General features: G+C 41.3%; 1 protein-coding gene across 1 annotated transcript in view; it reads left to right on the top strand.

Moving 5' to 3' along the window:
- LOC132119259 (copine-5-like) overlaps window positions 1–24448 on the top strand; it is a 186791-nt gene that overhangs the window by 48866 nt on the left and 113477 nt on the right. The window contains exons 3-6 of the mRNA XM_059529067.1: window positions 10098–10144; window positions 17608–17711; window positions 20556–20595; window positions 21219–21295. Of these exons, the coding sequence (XP_059385050.1) occupies window positions 10098–10144; window positions 17608–17711; window positions 20556–20595; window positions 21219–21295 (268 nt within the window). The remainder of the gene's footprint in view (window positions 1–10097; window positions 10145–17607; window positions 17712–20555; window positions 20596–21218; window positions 21296–24448) is intronic.

The raw sequence follows: 24448 nt of genomic DNA, 5'->3' as shown, positions 1-24448 counted from the left end.
CTCAGAATAGTCCAAGGTAGGGGGAAGGAATAAAACAATAAGAAAACCAGGTAAACAGTCTAAGATACAAAAACACAAAGGCAAGACAAAACAAGGAAACACGTGCAGAAACGCGTCATAGAATATGCAAATAATCAGCGGTGAGTGTAAATGTTGGGCGATATGGTCATTTTTTCAAATCGTCATATCGTCAGCTCGTGAGATCGAAGATGCACAATATTATCGTACATTTGGTGTTTTAAAACCCGGGCATGTGCATGAGAGTGAGCCTATGGAAGCACCAATAATCGGAAAATATACTTTCAAACGTACTGATAAACTAACATGTTAAAAGGAGAATGAGCCTAATATCATCTTGACCATCGACAAAGATATCTGCTATCGTTAATATCTCTGACTATCGTCGATGCATGATACTATCGTCTATCGGCACAACCCTACGCTGTGAGTGTGACTGATGAGGTGATGAGAGACAGGTGACTGCAATTGGTGAGTGCTAATGATTCCAGGCAAGGGATTATGGGAAATGGAGTTCGGGGTAAAGTGGCAAAAGTCAATTTAGCAAAGCTCACGGTAACCCCAGCTAGAGATCAAGATAATCTCAGATTTCAAATTCTGTTAATTTTATGATGAAATTCTCTTTAAATGTGACGACAGATTGCTGTAGCGCTTCAGTTTAACCCTTTGAGCAGTACGGTCCCACATATGGGATTATTATTTCTGTGCCCCTGGGAGTATGGTCCCACATATGGGATTTAGAATGTTTGGTGAAATCGCAGAACTGTCAAATTCAAACTGCCTTTCTGCGCGTTGGCTGTCGCTGAGCCAGAGACATATGTGCACTGCTCTTGTCATATTATCACAATTATGCAGTGTTATTAACCATATAGTGCATATTTGTAAATGTTTCAGACATTTAAATACATATAAATTCTAGTAAAACAATACATTTAGAGTTTGAAAAATACACGCATATGTCTATGGAAGCAACAATTACAACACTTATTACTTGAATTTCGGGAGAGATTGATGAATTCACAGGCTGTAAATCCGACTGACAGGACTCTCTGAACTGCAGCGCGAACAAACATGGTGGCACCCATCTCACATTACAGATCATGATCAAGATCATTTAGAAAGGTTTTTGATTGCCAGATCAGATTGATCAGATTGTGACATGGTATGCAAGTTTGTGAATATATATATATATATATATATATATATATATATATATATATATATATATATATATATATATATATATATATATATATAAGGAAAAACTAAATAAAAGCGACCCATCTGTTATACAATGTTATTGTAGACGTGGTGTATCACGTGACAAGCCTGATGCATCGCCATGGAAACAGTAAGGGGAATTTTCTAAAATAATGGTCATCTTAAACTCACTCTTGGGGGACCGTTGGAATATTTTAAACTCACCACTGAAAAGGTTTAGCAGTATGTGACTCAATCATCTCTTTGTCTTTATTATTAGTTAAAGCAAGAAATAAACATTAATGAACATCAGAAGGTGTTGAAAAAAAACAGTACAGTTTACTGAAACCATTTCTCATGTAATTACTCAATCAGTGTTTAAAACCACAGAAAGACATAAATAAAACAGTTATCTTGTAACGTTATATTTATCTCAGGAAAGTATGTAAACTCTGTTCAGCTAGTCAAAATAACTGTAGAAAGTAACATTTGGCTAAATGTACTGTATGCAGTACAGGTCCTTCTCAAAAAATTAGCATATTGTGATAAAGATCATTATTTTCCATAATGTAATGATAAAAATTAAACTTTCATTAAAATATATTTTAGATTCATTGCACACCAACTGAAATGTTTATTGTTTTAATACTGATGATTTTGGCATACAGCTCATGAAAACCCCAAATTCCTATCTCAAAAAATTAGCATATCAAGAAAAGGTTCTCTAAACAAGCTATTAACCTAATCATCTGAATCAACTAATTAACTCTAAACACCTGCAAAAGATTCCTGAGGCTTTTAAAAACTCCCAGCCTGGTTCATTACTCAAAACCCCAATCATGGGTAAGAGTGCTGACCAGAAGGCCATCATTGACACCCTCAAGCAAGAGGGTAAGACACAGAAAGAAATTTCTGAACGAACAGGCTGTTCCCGGAGTGCTGTATCAAGGCACCTCAGTGGGAAGTCTGTGGGAAGGAAAAAGTGTGGCAAAAAACGCTGCACAACGAGAAGAGGTGACCGGACCCTGAGGAAGATTGTGGAGAAGGACCGATTCCAGACCTTGGGGGACCTGCGGAAGCAGTGGACTGAGTCTGGAGTAGAAACATACAGAGCCACCGTGCACAGGCGTGTGCAGGAAATAGGCTACAGGTGCCGCATTCCCCAGGTCAAGCCACTTTTGAACCAGAAACAGCGGCAGAAGCGCCTGACCTGGGCTACAGAGAAGCAGCACTGGACTTTTGGACAAATTTTGCATGTCATTCGGAAATCAAGGTGCCATAGTCTGGAGGAAGACTGGGGAGAAGGAAATGCCAAAATACCTGAAGTCCAGTGTCAAGTACCCACAGTCAGTGATGGTCTGGGGTGCCATGTCAGCTGCTGGTGTTGGTCCACTGTGTTTTATCAAGGGCAGGGTCAATGCAGCTAGCTATCAGGTGATTTTGGAGCACTTCATGCTTCCATCTGCTGAAAAGCTTTATGGAGATGAAGATTTCGTTTTCAGCACAACCTGGCACCTGCTCACAGTGCCAAAACCACTGGTAAATGGTTTACTGACCATGGTATTACTGTGCTCAATTGGCCTGCCAACTCTCCTGACCTGAACCCCATAGAGAATCTGTGGGATATTGTGAAGAGAAAGTTGAGAGACACAAGACCCAACACTCTGGATGAGCTTAAGGCCCTATCAAAGCATCCTGGGCCTCCATAACACCTCAGCAGTGCCACAGGCTGATTGCCTCCATGCCACGCCACATTGAAGCAGTCATTTCTGCAAAAGGATTCCCGACCAAGTATTGAATGCATAACTGAACATAATTATTTGAAGGTTGACTTTTTTGTATTAAAAACCCTTTTCTTTTATTGGTCGGATGAAATATGCTAATTTTTTGAGACAGGCATTTTGGGTTCTCTTATGAGAGCTCTCTCGTACTGCGTCTTAGCTAAGACGCTACGGGAAAAGTCTCTTTTCACGAAATACTGAAGCAAAAAATTATCCTTAATTTTGTATTTTTGTAAAGCGCATTTGCAGCAGTACACAGCCATAGGCGAGACGACTCGTTCGCTCATTGGCTTGTTCTGCGGCAACTGCACAGCCTATCGAGCGCAGGCTGATGCAACATCAGACCAATAAGGGCGCTTCGCGCCCTTCTTGCCACTTCCCGCCGAAACGGGTGTGGCCCAACCTATAAAAGGAGCTCGAAAAGGCTGACTCACCTGATTTTTCATCTCTTCAGCGAAGCTCACGCATCGCTGGATCACGGAGGAAGCAAGCGCCGTCTGAAAGAGCATATCAGCAGGACGAGCCATTCTGAAGCTGCTGGCATCGCCGCCTTCCACTACCGTTCCTGCTGCGCTATCCGGCGCCCATATCCTTTACATCCTTATATCTGTTTATATCCTGTGTGTGTGTTCGTCCTGCGACGCACATTCACAAAAAGAGCCGCGTCTTTTTAAAGATGCCCTTGTGCGGCTCGTGCAGAGCCCTGCACAGCGAAGGAGATCGTCAAGTCATCTGCGTCTCCTGTCTGGGTGAGGACCATGCAGCGCTCGCGCTCGCTGACGGCGGATGCCCTCATTGCGAGTTAATGCCTATGGTGACTCTGAGGACTCACCTGGCATCCTTCTCGAAGCCTGCATCATCCGCTGCGCCGCTCGCAGCGCCTACCAGAACCGCCTCCAGCTCGGCCGAGCTCGCCGGTTCCCTCCGCTTCGCCGGCCTCCCCTGCATCGCTTCCCGATGTTCAGCGTCCGCTGCTTGCCGATGCGTCATCTGAGGAAGTGGATCTCAGGCCCGCGTCGGAGGAAGAAGACACGTGCTCTCTGCTTGCTTCGGGCAGTGAGGGTTGGGCGAGCTCCGTGGATCTCACGCCCGCTGCTCAGAGGCCCAGCAGACGGGGGGATATCGATAAGGAGCTGATGCGTGTACTCTCTCTGGCCACGGCGAGCCTCGGCCTCGAGTGGTCTGCACCAGTGCCCCCTTCAGGTTCCTGGCTGGATGGTAGCTATCTTCCTGATGAGCGCTCTTCCTCAAGCTCAAAGCACGCCCCTTTTCTTCCTGAGCTTCACGAAGAAGTGGCGAAAGCTTGGGACGCTCCATTCTCGGCGAGAATCCGCTCATCTGTTTCGCCAGCATTCTCCACACTGGACAGTGCTAAGAACAGAGGCTACCTGTCACTTCCGCCGGTGGAACAGGCTATAGCAGCGCACCTTTGCCCGCCCTCTGCTGGACGGCGGACTAAGGCGGCATTGCCATCCAAAGCCTGCCGCATGACGTCATCGCTGCTCGCAAGGATATTCTCTGCTGCTGGGCAGGCCGCGTCTGCGCTACTCACCATGGCTACGCTACAGATTTTCCAGGGCGATCTCCTCCGCAAGCTGGATGAGATGGGACCTGAAGCGTTCTGTCTCGCGGATCTGAGAAGTGCTTCGGATCTCTCCCTCCGCGCTACTAAGTCCGCTGCACAGCCCATGGGACGGGTTATGGCTTCCGCTACGGTGGCTGAGAGGCATTTGTGGCTGATGCTTTCTGACATCAAGGAGTCTGAGCGCGCTGCGTTCCTTGACACGCCGCTAACTCCTGCCGGCCTCTTCGGATCTTCCGTCAACGAGTTTGTGGAGAGATTCGCCGAGGACCAGAAAGCTTCGCAGGCGTTCAAGCACTTCTTGCCGAAGCGCTCCAGTTCTGCAGCTAGCCGCTCTAGACCGGCCCCACAGAGCCCTCAGTCAAGCCCACCGCCTACTGCTGCGTCATCGCGACAGCGTCAGCAACGCAGCTCGGGACCCCGTTCTCGCTCTTCAAGCCGTCGCCCCGCGCCGCGGGAGCCGCGGCAGAGGATTGCGGGTAAGCCAGAAGCCCCGAAAGCATCCTATCACTGCTGGGAAAGCGCCGAGCTCTTACCCAAGCACGCCGCTGATGCAGTTCCAAGAGTTGTGACTGCCGCAGTGTCCTCTGCAATGCGCAAGCCTGCACGAGTGCCCACTTGCCTGCACACAAAAGCCGTTATCACGGCTACCCAGATGTTTCACAAAAAGAGTGTTTTTTCTGGTGTTCCGGCCACGGCCGATGGTGCTATAAATGTAGTGACGATGCCCACTCCTCAGTGCCCATCTCCACATGTAAGCACAGCCCTGCACACAGGGCCTGCGCCCATAATGACGACTCAAGTCGGTCGCGCACACTGCATAGTAAGCGTGCCCACCTCTCAGTGCCCACAATTACTATGTCACACGCGTCATGTGGTTTCTGTAAAAATGAAACCCGTGCATGCTCGTCCGGCCATGGCCGATGGTGCTATAAATGCAGTGACGATGCCCACTACTCAGTGCCCATCTCCACATGTAAGCACAGCCCTGCACACAGGGCTAGCGCACATAAGATCGACACAGATCGGTCGAGCGCGCCGCATAGTAAGTGAAGTGACATTCAGTGAAGTGACATTCAGCCAAGTATGGTGACCCATACTCAGAATTTGTGCTCTGCATTTAACCCATCCGAAATGCACACACACAGAGCAGTGAACACACACACACACACACTGTGAGCACACACCCGGAGCAGTGGGCAGCCATTTATGCTGCGGCGCCCGGGGAGCAGTTGGGGGTTCGATGCCTTGCTCAAGGGCACCTAAGTCGTGGTATTGAGGGTGGAGAGAGCACTGTACATGCACTCCCCCCACCCACAATTCCTGCCGGCCCGGGACTCGAACTCACAACCTTTCGATTGGGAGTCCGACTCTCTAACCATTAGGCCACGACTTCCCCTAAACGTGCCCACTTCCCAGTGCCCACATACACTATGTCACATACGACGCGGGGCTTCTGTAAAAACGAGGCCCGTGCACGTACATTCTGCACAGACAGACAGCGAGTTGAAAGTGGTAAATGTGCACACATGCAGCCCACAGTTACTCGCAGATATATCGAGTCCCACGGGACCCGCTCAGCCTCCCCCCAGTCGGTTAAGCGCCGGGACGGGGTCGAGGAGGAGCGATCTGCCCACTGTGATCAGCGCGCTCCCCGCCTCAGATGCGCAGCACACTCGAGCGCCGCCGTTGCCCAGTCAACAGAGCGCGCTTCGCATCCAGCCCTTAGCCATTCATGCAGATGCATGGTCAGCGCTTCCAGGGGTTTCGGATTGGGTGCTAAGCATTAAAAAAAAAGGCTACTCGCTACAGTTTTCTCGACGCCCACCGCGCTTTTCAGCACGCGTCGAAACTACGGTCAAAACAGAAGTAGCACACATACTTCGGGCCGAAATATCAAAACTGTTGAGCAAAGGGGCTGTAGAACCTGTGTCTCAAGCTCAAAGCGAGGGGGGGCTGTACAGCATATACTTTCTGGTGCCCAAGAGAGACGGGGATCTCAGGCCCATACTGGATCTAAGACAGCTGAACAAGGCATTGATGAAACGCAGTTTCAAAATGCTTACGACCAGGAAGCTCCTCGCGCAGATTCGCAGAGGGGACTGGTTCATGTCAATAGATCTACGCGTATTTTCAAATACAGATAGCGTCAAACTACAGGCGATATTTGAGATTCGCCTTCGAGGGCCAGGCATACCAGTTTACAGTCCTGCCATTCGGCTTGTCCGTAGCTCCTCGTACGTTTACGAGGTGCATGGATGCAGCGCTCGCTCCTCTCAGACTCAGAGGCATGCGAGTGCTGAATTATTTGGACGACTGGCTGGTTCTGGCCCAATCACGAGCGGAGCTCGTGGACCACAGGGCCGTTTTACTCGATCACCTCGAGAAGCTCGGCCTCAGTGTCAATTGGGCGAAGAGTTCGCTGAACCCCAGTCAGACGATCCTGTTTCTGGGTATAGTTCTGAACTCGTGTTCCATGGCGGCTGTCACCACAACGCGTGATGGGCATTCAGCGCGCAGCGAGTTCTTTCCGCTGCGGCGCGACCGTGTCGCTCAAACACTGTCAAAAGATGCTGGGCCTCATGGCCTCAGCATCTCCGGCTCTGCAGCTGGGCCTGCTCCGCATGCGCCCCCTGCAGTTCTGGCTGAAGGCTTGGGTGCTGCGCAGAGCGTGGGCGTCTGGCCGGCTGCATTTAAAGGTTGATCAGAGCTGTGTTGCGGCTCTAGCACCTTGGACAGCGAACGGCTGGTACCGATCAGGTGTAAGCCTGGGGACTTCCCCGAATGTGAAGATGGTGTCGACGGACAACATGTCTGTGGTGTCCTACATAAATCGCCAGGGCGGTCTCGGGTCTCGAAACCTGTGCAGGCTGACGGAACGCCTCCTGGTTTGGGCTCAGCGCAACGTGCGCTCGCTGAGAGCAGTGCATGTGCCTGGGATGCAGAATCTGGGTCCAGACAGGCTGTCCAGAGGCAATGTTCCTACGGGCGAATGGTCTCTACACCCGCAAACAGTCCGGCCCAGATTTGGCAGGGCGGAGGTGGACCTCTTCGCGTCCCACGAAAACGCTCACTGCCCCGCGTTCTTTTCCAAGAACGAAAGCGCGCTGTCACGGAGATGGCCGTGCTGCCCGCTTTATGCTTTCCCTCCCGTCTCCCTCCTTCCGCAGGTGATAGAACGGGTGAGAGAAACGAGATGTTCATTACTGCTTGTAGCACCTCTTTGGAAGAACCAACCATGGTTCCCAGATTTGATGCAGTTAGCAGATGTCGCCCCGTGGCCGGTACCGTTGAGGAGGGACCTCCTCTCGCAGGCCAGGGGCTCGATTTGGCACCCTCAACCGGAGTTGTGGTCCCTCCATGTGTGGGCGCTCAACGGTTACCTGCTGATCTCGCAGTGGGAGTGCTAAATACCATCACTCAGGCTAGAGCTCCGTCTACACGACGTCTGTATGCCTCGAAGTGGTTGGTGTTCTCCAGCTGGTGCACAGCTCTCCACGCTCAAAGTTTATGTGGCGGCCATCGCGGCGTTTTCTGAAATGGCGTCCGGTCAGTCAATAGGAAGGAACGATTTAGTCATCCTGTTCCTCAGAGGAGCTAGGAGGCTGAATCCTCCCAGACCTCTGTCAGTCCCTATGTGGGACCTCGCGGCGGTTTTGGAGGCCTTGAAGGGTCCCCCTTTTGAGCCTATCCAATCGGTTAGCCTTCAGCATCTGTCGTTGAGTCCAATGACTCAAGGGTCATACTCAAACCTAGGCACGGTTATGTGGCGAAATTCCTCAACACACCGCTTCAGGCTCAGGTTATTGCCCTGTCTGCCCTGCAGGGGGAGGATGGAGACTCGAGTCTTCTTTGCCCTGTCAGGCTTTTAAGAGCTTATGTGTCTCGCTCTGCTGCCTTTCGGCAGACGGAGCAGCTGTTTGTCTCGTTCGGTGGACGTTCCAAGGGAATGGCTGTTTCGAGACAGACTCTATCCAGATGGATAGTTGACGCCATAGCGTTAGCTTACGCTTCCAGGGGCCTTCAGTGCCCGTTGGGCGTCAGAGCACACTCCACAAGAGGCGTCGCCTCGTTGTGGGCGTGGTCTACTGGGATCTCCTTGCAGGATATATGTATGGCGGCAGGTTAGTGCCTCGCCGTCTACATTTATCAGGTTCTATAACCTGGAGGTTCCCGCCTTGCAAGCAAGGCTGCTGTCGGTATAGTCGAATCAGGGCCCTGAGGGAAATTCTGAGTTCACGAGCACTGTGCGCTGCCGACTGTTATATGGGCAGTATTGCGTAAGACCCGCATTGCCACATTGGTCAGGCCTTGCCTCGGCTGTGTGATGTCATATTGCCGCATCTACGGATGCTGCTAAATATAGGACGGAGGGCTTTTTCCCTTTTCTGTCCTGGACTCTCTGTGAGTCCCTCAGGTGACTGTGCACTGTAAATCCTGGGCGTTGCTTCAGGTTTATTGTTGTGTGATCCCTGCGCGCACGGCGTTTTACATTGGGTTCCCGTAGCGTCTTAGCTAAGACGCAGTACGAGAGAGCTCTCGTAAGAGAACGTACTCGGTTACTAAACGTAACCTCGGTTCTCTCTAGAAGAGCGAACGATTACTGCGTTCTCTGCCGTGCGTACGATTCACTCTGGTTCGCTTCGGCGATGAAATAAATCAGGTGAGTCAGCCTTTTCGAGCTCCTTTTATAGGTTGGGCCACACCCGTTTCGGCGGGAAGTGGCAAGAAGGGCGCGAAGCAGATGTCTGATGTTGCATCAGCCTGCGCTCGATAGGCTGTGCAGTTGCCGCAGAACAAGCCAATGAGCGAACGAGCCGTCTCGCCTATGGCTGTGTACTGCTGCAAATGCGCTTTACAAAAATACAAAATTAAGGATAATTTTTTGCTTCAGTATTTCGTGAAAAGAGACTTTTCCCATAGCGTCTTAGCTAAGACGCAGTACGAGAGAGCTCTTCTAGAGAGAACCGAGGTTACGTTTAGTAACCGAGTACGTTTTCATGAGCTGTATGACAAAATCATCAGTATTAAAACAATAAAAGACCTGAAATATTTCAGTTGGTGTGCAATGAATCTAAAATATATGAAAGTTGAATTTTTATCATTACATTATGGAAAATAATGAACTTTATCACAATATGCTAATTTTTTGAGAAGGACCTGTATATTACATATTAATTAAATTTGACGAAATTCTCATTATTTAAAGTATGTTTGAATAAATTTGTCATCAAAACGTTTTATGAAAGCCACTGTTTAAATAATTATATTTCATCAAAGTAGAAACATAAATGTGTTATTTAAAAAAAATGACATAAAAACTTCCTTATGTGAAGTTTAAATGTATCTACAAATAAAATGTTTTTGTCCAAGTGTATCCTTAATTTTTGGTTAACGTTTAATCCCAGAATTTTCATTTCAGTGCATTGCTATTTGAAAGGGTATCTCCCCAATCAAAGCTTTTTTTTTATCAGTATTGTAGCACTAATTGTTGCTATATTTGTCCCTTTTCACAGTGTGCGTAATGTACACTCAGGGTGTGGAGACCAAGCAGTGGAGAGAGGTGAGTACACGCACACACACACACACACACACACACACACACACACACACACACACACACACACACACACACACACACACACACACACACACACACACACACACACATAGTTTGACTGTTCTTTTGTTCCAGACCAAAAGTTTGGAAACTATTTTTAATGTTTTTGAAAGAGGTTTCTTCTGCTCATCAAGCCTGCATTTATTTGATCAAAAATACAGAAAAAACAGTAATATTGTGAAATATTATTACAACTTAAAATAATAGTTTTCTATTTGAATATACTTTAAAAAAAATTATTTATTCCTGTGATGCAAAGCTGAATTTTCAGCATCATTACTCCAGCCTTCAGTGTCACATGTAACTTCCAGTCTATGACATGATCATTTAGAAATCATTCTAATATTCTGATTTATTATGAGTGTTGGAAACAGTTCTGCTGTCTAATATATTTGATGAATAAAACGTTAACAAGAACTGCATTTCTTCAAAATAAAAAAAAAATTCTAATAATATATATTCTAATAATATATTTTCTTTACTATCACTTTTTTATCAATTTAACACATCCTTGCTGAATAAAAGTATTGATTTTATTTAAAAAAAAAAGAAAGAAAAAAAATTACTGACCCAAAATTACTGACCAGTAGTGTATATTGTTATTACAAAATATTTATATGTTAAAAACATAGCTTCCTTTTTTTAAATTACTTTTTATTCATCAAAGTATCCTAAAAAAGTATCACATGTTCTGAAAAAATATTAAGCAGCAGAACTGTTTCCAACTTTGATAATGATCCTAAAAATTCAGCTTTGCATCACAGAAATAAATGATAATTTATAGTATAATAAATTTAAAAACAATTATTTTAAATTGTGATAATATATCACAATATTACATTTTTTTCTGTATTTTTGATCAAATAAATGCAGGCTTGATGAACAGAAGAAACTTCTTTCAAAAACATTAAAAATAGTAATGTTTTCAAACTTTTTGTCTGTACTGTATATATATATATATATATATATATATATATATATATATATATATATATATATATATTCTTATCTAATGGCAAATGATTTTGCTCTGACGGTTAGATATACAACTGAGACTTGAGAACAGCCTCATACACCTGCAGAATATTTGTAGGTTTTCGTGTAGGCGATGACAGCTCATCATAGCAATAAATTCTGGTATGCTTCATTCCTCAGCTGTCTATTTTTATAAGCACTCTGCTCGTATTCAGTGTGAATAACACAAGACACTGTCATTAAAGAAGTTAAAGCGATCTGAATGAATGGGTCATTATTTGGGATTTTATTTAGAAAGCTTTCATCTACTGCTTATGGAATGTTATGGAAATGGCAGATCACTTCAGAGTCAGACAAATACAGGAATAACTTGAAGGACATAATCTACATCGATCTGCCCATGTTATTGTGTTAAAGTTCAGTCTTTGGGTATGATGGAGAGTTACTTTTGTCTTTTAACACTCAATAATACAAACAAACACGTTTGAATAACAGTGGATGATTAGTGCTGGTTCTGCTCACTGTGACTGTATCTTTCACTATATTACACAGGTTCAATTCATTTCTGTGAGGGTCTTAAATGGTTTCCTGAACTGAAAAAGGGTTTTGGGCCTTTTTATTATATAGGCTTCAATGCTTTTATGACATCCTGCCCACTGTCCATGCAATCTCTGTGCAAGAGCTTGCTTTCTGACAGAACCGTCACCTCAGGTTGTCAAGTTCTGGAAGAGAATTTACGGTTTGAAATGTTTGGATTTCACAACAGAAGTGTGCATCAAATATTTTAGCTGTTGCATATTCTGTTAAAAAAACCATCCAGTGAAAACCCATCTAAATTTTGATGCTGATCTAATAGAATTGCTCAAGATTTCTTTACTGTATTTCTTTTTTTATCGATCGCTTTAAATGATTTAAATAAATGTTATCAGAAAAAGACCCGGATGCAACAGTTTTACATTTGGTATCAAGTGGTGACCCAGCACAATATAGCAAAATATACGAAGAGTTCAGATGCAAAAGCCTCTAAGAGCCATCTGAAATTTTCATCTAAAATTAGGATTTTTATCAAATATTTATGTTCAGATATTTCACTTTAATAGCCTGGAAAAGGACCTGCACATTGCAATTAAAGTCAAATGACTCAACCTAAGCATAGGAGCTTGATAAAAATCCTAATTTTAGATGAAAATTTCAGATGGCACTTAGAGGCTTTTGCATCTGAACTCTTCATACTTAAAATCAATCATAAAATTGTATTAATGTTACCAAAAATTGTACATGCCAACATTATGCATAATGTGTAACAAGACATACAGAAAATTAAATAAGAAAAAATTACAGTGCTGATCAGTGTGGGTGACTGCCTTTCATTGGCATCTGTGTGTGTGTGTGTGTGTGTGTGTGTGTTGTCATTGTCAAGTCAGTTAGAGAATCATGGCTTGTATTGTTTGTCTGATAAAGCCGTGGGCCAGTGGTTTCATATAACCTTTTCCATGATGAATGAAGTATGAACTACATGTTTTTCTTAAATTTTGAGGTCAGTTAAATTATTAAAGAGCTTTATATATGAACCAGAAATAATTTATAACAATAACAACATTTGCATTGTTTAATCAATTATTTTTTTTACTTCAAAATACAATTTACTTTGTTCGTATTAAAATATTACAGACTAGTACTGCTTTTACAACTGTTGAAATTCCTATTTTATTAGACATGCTTTTGCTATTTTATATTGTAAATCTACTGACAATATGTGTGTTAGATAATTCTTGTAAACCTTTATTTAAAACTATCTAAAAAATATAGTGCAACATTGTTGCAGAGCAATTAATATAGTGACGCAAGGAAGGCTTGAAGGACTAGTTCACCTAAAATGTAAATGTGTTAAAAATATACTCACTCTCAGGCCATTCAAGATGTCAATGAGTTTCACATTATCAGATCAGATTTGGAGAAATGTAGCATTACATCACTTGCTCACCAATGGATCTTCTGCAGTTAATGGATGCCGTCAGAATGAGAGTCCAAACAGCTTATAAATACTTCACAATAATCCACAAGTAATCCACATGTTCCAGTCCATCAAATAATGTCTTTTGAAGTGAAAAACCAAAAAATAATCAAACTTGAAACTGTTGCTTCTGGCCGATATTCACTGACAAATTTAGAATATTTATATTTAGGACTGTCTGTATTACTTGTGCTTGGTCTGTGCCTTTTCTCTTCTGATTCAGACAGGATGACTTTTAGACTGGGCAAAACAATATTATGGATAGAGGGCTCATTTTAGATAAGATCTTAATGTTGAATTAGTGAGATGAAAACTAAAAGGTCTATGAAGCTTTGCAATTACTTTGTCAGGAACGACAGCAATGAAGCCTTGTAATTAAAATGTTTGTTGATAGAATATGCTCCGTTGTTTCTGTCTTCACTGTGCTTATGATTTCCAAACATTGTGATTTTTATATCAGCTTATTAAGACCCAAAGGAAATATTTCAAATTGACAATGAATGATGCCTACAGAAAGCCCCCACTGATTTCTGTAACTAGCTCAGATAAGCTTTAATACAATGTTGAAAAATATTACTATTGCTTTTAATGTGGCCTAAATTACACATCAGTTTCAGGGAACTATACGTAAGATGTACCCTGTCAGTCGGTCACTCATGATGTCACGGCGTTGACCGATGAATTGGGATTCCCTACCAAAGGGCCATGGATGCTGCCCCTTCCAGTGCCCTGTGCGAGCTGTCTCCACCCCTTTTTGGTGTAGGCCGGGGCTCGCAACAAGTAGTTCCATTCACCATTGTTAAAGCACTACCCACTCAGTGAGACTGGATAATACTGGGAAAACGTATCTGTTCCACTTGGAACAGGGACGCTGTTAAAGTTCCATCCTTCCTGTAGGAGGTCTCGGGAGTAAATACAAATATGAACGAATGGAGGAATGGCGCACAACATGGGGTAATGCAACCTGAAGTGTGCAATCCACTCGACACATCGACGACCAACAAAAGCTTCCAAGAGCAAGTTAAACTCGTAGCTCACTGAAGACACTTGGATGGAGCAGAAATATGTTGTCGCTCAGCTACGAAGTGAAAAACTGTGACAAGACATTCAGCCAAGTATGGTGACCCATACTAAGAATTCGTGCTCTGCATTTAACCCATCCAAAGTGCACACACACTTTGAGCAGTGGGCAGCCATTAATAGTGCGGCGCCCAGGGAGCAGTTGGGGTTCAATGCCTTGCTCAAGGGCACCTAAGTCGTGTTATCGTCGGCCCGGGACTTGAACCCACAACCCTAGGATTAGGAGTCAAACTCTCTAACCACTAGGCCACAATTTCCCCACAACTTTGTTTCGTTTACACTCGAAGTAGATTGGTCTATCAAAGCTATATCCCAATTCGTCAGTCACCGGCGTGATGTTGAGAGTGACCGACTGAAAGAGAACTGCATGTTTTTTCACTGTGCAAAATGAAACATACAGTACAATATTAATATCCAGTCTACAGAAAGAACCGCCATCAATCTGTTATAGATGAGGAGTGATTATAGCAATAGCACACATTTCTCAATAATTGCTAATGAAGGCTTTCATTATATAGCTTTTAACTTGTTCATTTGAAATTAAGAGAGCAGTCTGATAGATAATTTTTTACCAGCACAGCAGTGTTCTCTTTGTTTGCTAATTAAGTTTTATTCATTAGATGGTTGAAAGCTCTTTGCAGATACTGCAATTAAAGTTGTTACTTAATCGTTACATAATTTGAACTCATGACTTTCACATGGTTTCACATTTGGCTTGAACTCTAGTATTTTTTATGAGTATTCATTTTAAACACCTTTCCATTTTCGGTAAAGATTGTATTACTTTTTTATTGCCATTGATGTGATGCTCATATTTTATGTCTAGACATATGGTTTAAAAATACATTCATGTTCATATGTATTTGACCATGCCTTTTGAATGAACAATTCATGTTTCTGTCTTTAAAACACCAACAACTTTTTGACATTTTCTGAAGGGCTTACTTTGATTAAATGTTAAAGCCAGTACATTTGTCCTTGAATGAAACAAAAAAAAAAAATAATAATAAAAATAATAATAATTAAAAGTCTGAACATTTAGAAATATTTGGCATAATCTTTTATTATTACTTAAAAAAAACAATGCAGTGAGACACTTTTGTTTTAATTTATGAAAATATTATTAAATGAATTTGAAAAACCTAGTCAGTGTGGAAAAAAAGTAAAAGCTATTTCAATGATTTACAATGTTTGTGAAAAATATATTTTTGTTTATTTATTTATTGGAAAATGACTAATGATTAGGATGTGTACCCTTCTTAGTCCTTGTACCCTAAAGCAGTGGTTCTCAATTCCATTCCTGGCGACCACCAAGCTCTGCTTATTTTGCACATCTCTCTTATTTAACACACCAGATTCAGATCACCATTTCATTATAAGAGAGCTACAACGTATGAACTGTGTTCCGATAGACAGTCCCTACACAGTGTTCATTGCTCCCTACTCCCTGAGCAGGGGAAATCAGTTGAAGTTTACTTCACTTCCAGACTGTCCGCCAACAAAAAATCAACCCTATCGGTTGTTTTTGCAAGCAAAAATATCACATGACTGCATATCATTGTATAAAGTCATGCTCTACCATCTGAGCTCTATGAATCACAAATTATGACAAAGATAAAAGAGTACAAAGCGTTAATATGAAAGAGTCCTGGCGCAATTGTAGTATACGCTTTGATGGGTCTTATTTCAGGGATTTTGACAAATGACCTATATGGTTGTATTGGTTGGAGGACATGTTGTTCACTTTGGACCATTCATTCACAGGTTTGCGCTACGCCACGACCTGCAGTGTCTTCACACAAAGACAAACTTACTAGAGAAGTGTGACACAATATACCTATTTAAATAAATACAATTTAAATTCATGTCTCGCACACTTTAATGCCCTTGGATGGAGCATATACAGTACTCTCTTCAAACAGGAATCATGGTGGAATATCCTGTGAAGCCCACACATATGGTCGAATAGAACAAAGCTCTGAAATGTGAGATAGATACAAAATGTGCAGAGCGGGGGGTCACAAGGACTTGAATTGAGAACCACTGCCCTAAAATTGACTTAAGTATTTATTTATTTATTTAACTGGTTCAATAAAAAAGGTTTAAATATATATTTTTTAAGATTTCCATTAGCTCAGGCATTTTTATTTGTCATTACCCTTTAACACGTTATAATATATTACATATTTAAAGACGCAAGTCACCTTTTATAGTCACAATATACTGTACTTGCTCCAATATCACTTTAAAGGTCACTTAGCTTTGAAATATTGAATATTGATCTTAAGTTAACTAAATATGATCCATTTTGTAATACTCTAGTATTTGAGGTTCTGATTCTGTATATTTGAACATAAATTATATTCAGGGGCAAAAGGAAATATAATTTCAGTTTACAACCTGTGTTTATTTTTATTTTTTCTTCTTCATTTTTAGTTGCCTCAGAACCTTGGCTGAGAACCACTGTGTAAACCATGGCAAACACTTTATGATCCACAGAGTAATGCATACACTACAACAGTCGGTTTTATCATCTCAATATCGTTTAATGGAAACAGAATCTGTTTGCAGGCTTTGCAGGCTATTTATTCATTTATGTAAACTTTTCTGACTCTGAATAATTTATGGTTGACATATATCACATAAAAAGTCACCATGCCTCCAGGTGAAATGCAGGCTACTAAACAAACATTGGCTCAGATCAGTTAAGTGTCAAAAGGTGGCCTCAATTCGTTTGTTGCACATTTAGCCTTAGAAAGTAGGGATGGAACCGGTCCAGTTACGATGTCTTTTTTTTTTTTGAAGGGAAGAGGGTTAATGACAGAGTGAGGTGCCTCTAGCTGGGCTTCAGAGGAATATAGTATACAGCTTGGCTAAAAGTCCCCCTCTAATTAAGCAGACATAATTGTCACCGATCTTCAGAGCTGTCGAATAGCCACACTGCTGTAATTAGTGCTGCCACTGAGGACTTAAAGTTTCACTAAACCTTTTCAGTCCTCACACAAGAGTGTACAAATCAGCAAACCAACCCTCCAGCTTTAGATGAGTCTCTGGACGACAGTAGAAAAAGAAAAAGACCGTAACAAGCGAGAACAAGAGTGAAATCAGGGGGTGGGTGGAGACGGGTGTTGCATTACACCAATTTTTTATTAGAGAGGAGCTGCAATTCTCAAATTTAATTCTCATCTCTGCTGTGTTTTGTACCAAACTTGTTCAATTCCTGTTTTTTTTGTCTTCTATAACTCATTTGTTACCTTATATATCCAGTTTCAGTTATCCTTCTTTTCTCTCTCTCTGACCCCATCTCTCCCGCCGCTGTCCCTAATCCACTTTCTAGTTTGGAAGAACGGAGGTGATTGACAACACGCTAAATCCCGACTTTGTCAGGAAGTACATCTTGGACTACTTCTTTGAGGAGAAGCAGAACCTGCGCTTTGATTTGTGAGTTCTTTCTTTTGATCCCTGTCCTGGAGTGCCACATCCATTCCTCCGTTCCTTTGGAAAACAGAAGCTCACCTCTCACCTCTCACCTCCTCCCAATTCCTGTTTTTTCTTCCGCTGCTCTTTGATGAAACCAACAGGAAAATTTCAATGCATGAAATGTATTTGACCGTCTGATTTCCCATTTTATTGTGATTTACTTTGACCCTCTTACTAACTTAAAGCTGCAGTAGGTAACTTTTGTAAAAAAAAAAAAAAAAGTATTTTTTACATATTTGTTAAACCTGTCATTATGTCCTGACAGTAGAATATGAGACAGATAATATGTGCAAAAATCAAGCTCCTCTGGCTTCTCCCAGTGGTCCTATTACCATTTGCAGAAATACACTGCTCCCGTTAAGAAACAACCGATCAGAGCTGCGGTCCGTAACTTTTATTGTGTTCAAAATTGACAAAAATGTATATAATAAGCGAGTATACCATGAATCCATTTTCCAAACCGTGTTTTTAGCCTGTCCTGAATCACTAGGGTACATCTATAATAAGTGTTTATATTCGGACTATTTTAGATTGCTTCGGGGGGTACCGCGGCGGAGTAACCCGGTACCTTTGTGATTCTTCATAGACATAAACAGAGAGAAGTAGCTCCGGCTACAATGTTCTTCCGCAAGACGCAAGCAGTTCTGTTTATTAACCACTAGAGCGTCAAAAGTTACAGAGTGCATGTTTAACCATAACCTTTTTAAGAAAGGCCTATTCATGCATGAAATGTTTTGGCTATTTAGTTAGGAAATGTGTCGGTGTTGGTTGAAGTATAAGTAACTGTTATAGATATCATCGCTGGTGTTTTTATCATCACTTTCAGTTGAATGAGATCTAGCATACTGTTTTCAAAATATCGTCAGCTTTATATTAGGTGTCTTTAAGTACTACACTCTACCCAGCGCTGGCTAAATATTGGACAGAACACATTCTGGGCTATTTTGACCCAGCTTGTTGGGTTTTATACATTAACCCGTTTACTGGGTTGTTTTTATTGAAGGTTTTCATTAAATATAATAAAAATGCATTGCAATATATATATATATTAGCGGTGGGCCATTATCGGCGTTAACGTGCTGCGTTAAAAATTTCGCCATTAATCTATTCTCAAAGTTGGGAGCTGGGTCTATACTAAGCAAGCTATGATGACTTTCACCTTGATATTTTATATAACCGACTGGCTGAGGCCAGCCTAAAAAGATGCTCAGGACAGTTGACGGGCCACTGCTGCGCATCGTCATGAAAGCTTATCTTTTTCACGTGTTTTTAAGCTTTACCGGTTGTCGATTTAAACATTAAAGCATCCAAACACAAGACGCGGAAAAGCTGAACAGAGTAGCTGGTTACTCGCGCGCTGTGTTCGGTGCGGAGAGAGAGAGAGAGCCGCGTATCACGGACAGCGACACTGAACCGAGCTCTCTTCTGCGAAGTTCTCCTCGTAGTCCCTCCTGCACCTGAAAGAACAAATACAAATCGCAGTTTGAACAAACAAAAAGGTGTGAAAGAGCCCAATTCAGTACTCGCGGTTTTCTGGTGTTCAGGCTCACGCAGAGAAAGGCGTCTCAAAACACTTGAGCATCGAATTTTCTTATTTTTGCTCTTGTGCCGACAAATACATGCAAAATATGTCAAAATATTCACCTTGGAAATTATGCTCGAAAAAACTGTCAGTTAGTTTTTAAGTGAAAGTAAACAGTTGAGGAAAAAAATGGCATGTGTATTATATTGGATGCGTTCATCGTCTCTTAAAGTGACCGAGCCTAATTTAGCTACTGGCTGCTGTAATGTTAATCCAAGAAAATGAAAATGAAAATCACTCACTGCTCACAGTCAAACCAAAAATTATTCAGACACCAGATATAATTTTTGATATACATAGCAAAACTGTAATAATGTGAGAAATGTTGAAGGTGTCTGAATAAATGTACGTTTGATTGTATATTTCAATTTTACATTGAAGACTATCCAGTGCTATTTTACATTTAATTATTTGGTTTCTGTACCTTGACACCTACAAACTTGAAAAAAACTTAAACATTGTGTAAATAACACAAATAAAAAAAAAAATAAATGAACATACAAATTAAACAATTTCAAACAGGGCCCACTGGTACAGCCTTCACCAGGTCCCCGCTGACCCCAGCTATGGCCCTGCTCACGCCTGTTTCACACATACTCCGTCTGCAGTCCGTATGCGTTACGTATGTGGTGCAGCACGGACTCGATGTGCTTTCACACAGGACGCGTTTGCAGTCTGCTACTCGGTACATAAACGATCGCTGCACTGCTGCAGATGCAACGGTCCTGGAACGCAACTGGAATCCGTTAACATCGGTGCGTAAAAACATATGCAACGCATACGCACTACAGACGGAGTATGTATTCGTAAGGTTGTTTGCACCTTGTGCAATGTGGAATTAGTTTACAGCTTTTCAAACACTTTGTGATGCATTTTGGAAACAGGAGATGAGCCCCTTTTTCTAATGCACCACCTGCAGCTTGATAAACCCCTTCTCAAAGACTTACTGTTTGTCAATTTTATCTTTTAATAGTAAAAGCTAAAGTACAATTGTTTTTACTTTATGCACTTTATGAAACATGTCTGTCAACAGCAAGCATGTTTGACCTTTATGTTGTTGTGCATGCAACTGAAAGATATTTTTGTGTGTATTTGAGCATTTCCCTTTTAAAGTACTTGTTTCCTTTTAATATGTTTTTTAATGGCTTATCTTTTAATTAACTACTCAGTGTGTTTAAAGACTTTGGATAACGTTGTTTTATTTTTTTCCCTACTTAATTCAGATATGATGTTGACTCTAAAAGTCCTGATCTTTCCAAACACGTAAGTAGTGCTGTGATATGACCTTCATGCATCCTGAATGAAACATTTATATGCAAATCAGCTTCTTTAAAACAATATCCAAATATATTATGGGAATGCACTGTTCTTTTTGAAGAAAAAGTCACTTAGATGTTGTAACCTTCAATTTTAAATGACATCAGACATGGATTTGGATAGTAAAACTAAAAAATAAAAAAATACAATTAAATACAATGTTTGTCTGACACCACTGGCATGTGGAAGCAAGAAACGAGAAGTAAATCAATATGATTATGTGACAATATGTTTGGATATTTTTTTATTTACATTCCTCCCCATTCCTGTGATCCTCATCACATCTTTTTTAATGCATGTGAAGCGATCATGTTGGTCCACTAATCATACCTATCTTCTCTGGTTTGCTCATCCCCTAAATTGTGTGTGATGTTGCCTGTGTGGCTTGTATTGTATTTTTGTCTTGTGCTTTCTGTTACATGCTGTGCTCCTTCTCAGAAGCCCCTTGAACTATACGTATGTCTTTGCCTCACAATTCACTACTATAACAAGAGGGCAGAGCGTTGGTATTTGTAAAATCTGATAAGCTCTTACAGACTCTTCTGCTTTATCCTACCTGCTCCATCTAGGACTTTCTTGGCCAGATGTTCTGCACACTGGGTGAAATTGTGGGGTCGCCGGCCAGCCGACTAGAGAAACCTCTTGGGTGAGTAGAATTCAAATCCCAGCTGTGTTTTCAAAAGTGTGTTTGCTAGAACTGTACTGGCTTGTTTCCAGCGTCCTGTAATAGCCACACCTGCCAGCATTAGGTACATATTTCAAGCATCTATAATGTATACATTTTTTAATAAGGTTACTGGCAAATTCTGTTTTATTTACATGCCAAAAATTTTTTACTCGCATTTGGTGCTTGGCGAGTGTTAACTTTGCACCCTGCTTGTTTCTGTTGGCTGTTTAAGTGTTGGCAGAGGACACATTAGCAAAAGCAGTCATCTGTGGCCCATTTTTTTCAAAAACATTGTTAGTCTTTTCATTTCTCCGTCATTGGCCCTGGTAGAGCAGGTCCATCCAGATGGAGTCTGATCACGGAACGCAATATTTCTGGCTGAGAAACTCTTTAATTAGAGAGGTACCCTGATGTGTGAGATCAACAGATTTCGAGGCTTAGCTAGTGATCCTCATTAGCTATAACCATGCATTGTGGGTAAACTTGTCAGAGGATAGTTTTCTTGGTGTAAAAACTTTGAGACATGCATTTTCCCCCCTTTTTTCTTTAAGTTTTTGTTCTATGTTATGTCTTACAGAAGCAAAATCACATATTCAGAAAACTCCCAAGGCAAACGCAACTTTTAATGAGAGCTGGAATTAGCTGAAATACAGTAACTCATGCGGTTGTTTTGTACTGAATCATTTGGGAGCTGAGTAAAAGCATTTACACAAGCTCTACATTAATTCAAATGACAATATTGTTCAGAAAATTACCCTAGTCTTGATTCAAGGCTTGCAGGGGACATAGTCAAGGGGTCATAGTTAAAACACAAAATATGTGTGTGTGGACGTTTTCTATTGATTGACTCAAGGAAACTGTTCTTGAGGGAATAACTGGACTCATAAAGTCCAGCAAACACACACTAAATTGCCTCCTTCAGGCTTGTAGACCGTCTAATAAACGGAAAGGGATAACACAGTATGCTTTTGAGGCTTTGTGAGCAAGTCTGAGGATATTCACTGTCAGCATGTGTGTTCCTGTCACGTTCAAGAGAAATTCAGTTTTGCTCTGCTGTTGGTGTCACGCGCAAGCTGTGTTAAGCCTGTATCCTCCTGCAGACATCAAAAGAGATGCTGACCACAGGAGGCTTTCATGACATTGATAAAAAAAGAACTGAAATCAGTAAACCTGAAAGTTTAATGTCTACCTAGCCTGCCCTGGACGTGTCAAGAGTTTAAAGATCTGAGACACTCATTTACAGAGGATTCATAAAAATTTTTGGAGCTCATATATATTCCACTTTGCATTTATAGGGTTTATTTGGTGTCCTGTTACTTTTGTACTTTTATATAAAAGGTAAGGTTTTTACCTTTAACATATGCTGATAATCTCCATAATGACTAATAATTAAAAAAACATTTTTTACCATAACTTTGTAACAGAGTTAAATGATATAGCAGAATTACATATTCAGAAAACTGTCAGCATGTTCAGATATGAAGCTCTCCTAAAGCAAATTCTGTGCCGCGAACTTTCACATACTTTTGAATATCCAGTGTTTTAGTTGGTCCTGATAAGCGCTCATCATCACAGTTGTAAACACGACGGCTTTCTACTTTTGTGAGGGTGTTTGGCACCATGGTATCTTTGTTTCAAGGCAGAAGGTTAAAGAACACGATACACACATCTCCCAGAAATCCTGTATAAAATCAAAAATCCTTAAGTGTTTCCACTTTTGTGTGCCGTATGCATCAGACGTTCAGCCAACTCTCCGTGGGCATGACGTCTGAGGCTGAGACTAGCAGGAAGCAAACCTTTGCGTGAACTCAACCAAGCAGCATGTTTTGTGCCCAAGTCGGTTGAAACACATTAGTAACGGGCCAAAGTCCCTAGTTCCTGGGTAAAGTTTCTGCGGAAAGGCAGCTTAAGATAACACAAATGTTTACTTGCGAATGCACCACAAATCATATTGCACTACTTGCTTCTTAACCTTAAATACCTCTTTTGCAAAATATCATGTACAGTTATTATGTAAAGTACTTGTATACTGTAGTTGGTCTTAGGTTATGTTTATGTATAGTCAACTATTTATATTATATACAGGTGCATCTCAATAAATTAGAATGTCGTGGAAAAGTTTATTTATTTCAGTAATTCAACTTAAATTGTGAAACTTGTTTATTAAATTCAATGCACACAGACTGAAGTAGTTTAAGTCTTTGGTTCTTTTAATTGTGATGATTTTGGCTCACATTTAACAAAAACCCCACCATCTCAACAAAAAAATAATACTTCATAAGACCAATAAAATATTTTTTTTAGTGAATTGTTGGCCTTCTGGAAAGTATGTTCATTTACTGTACATGTACTCAATACTTGGTAGGGGCTCATTTTACATTAATTACTGTTTCAATTTGGTGTGGCATGGAGGTGATCAGTTTGTGGAACTGCTGAGGTGGTATAGAACACTGTAAAAAGAATACTGTGAAATTTACAGTAACTTGCTGGCAGCAATTAGCTAGTAATTGCTGTAGTTCATTTCACAGTATGCTTACTGTAAACTTAATTGCAGTAACTTTAAAAAATACTGTAAACTTTTTTACAGTAATAATCACAGTACTGTGTTTAATCACCTCACATATTTTACTACTGTAATAAGGATTACTGCATTAATTTTGTGTACTGTAAAATGAAGACACTGTTTTTGCCACAAAAATGCCATTTATTGACAACTTTTCAGACTTTTAATTTCTAAATTCATAAAATAAAAATAGCATAGCAAAAAAAAAAAATTCTTCAATTTTCTGTTAACATTTCATTTCGTTTTGTATACAACAACACTTTTCTGAACAAACAAATCAATCCTGTTCAAATGTATTAAAACGTTCGGTTAAAATTAGAATGTATAAAAGGCAAATTAAATTATTTAAAAACAGTGGGATTTCAAACAGTAGAATTTGGTCCCTGAATGTTGTTTGGTCCCCAGAACTGTATTTTTCTTCTAAAACGGGCATGAATTAGTAAATTTCCTTGGCTGGAGTCTTCTACCCAGCAGTGGAAGAAATTAATTATTAATGGAAAGGTTTATAAGCAAGACAGATGGGTTGATGACAATATATAAAAGTTTTATTGGATCATTTGATTTAGCCA

The sequence above is a fragment of the Carassius carassius genome, chromosome 38 (genome assembly GCF_963082965.1).
Source record: "Carassius carassius chromosome 38, fCarCar2.1, whole genome shotgun sequence".
Taxonomy (NCBI): domain Eukaryota; kingdom Metazoa; phylum Chordata; class Actinopteri; order Cypriniformes; family Cyprinidae; genus Carassius; species Carassius carassius.
The sequence above is the reverse complement of the archived record's forward strand: the minus strand, read 5'-3'. Positions and strand labels throughout refer to the sequence as shown.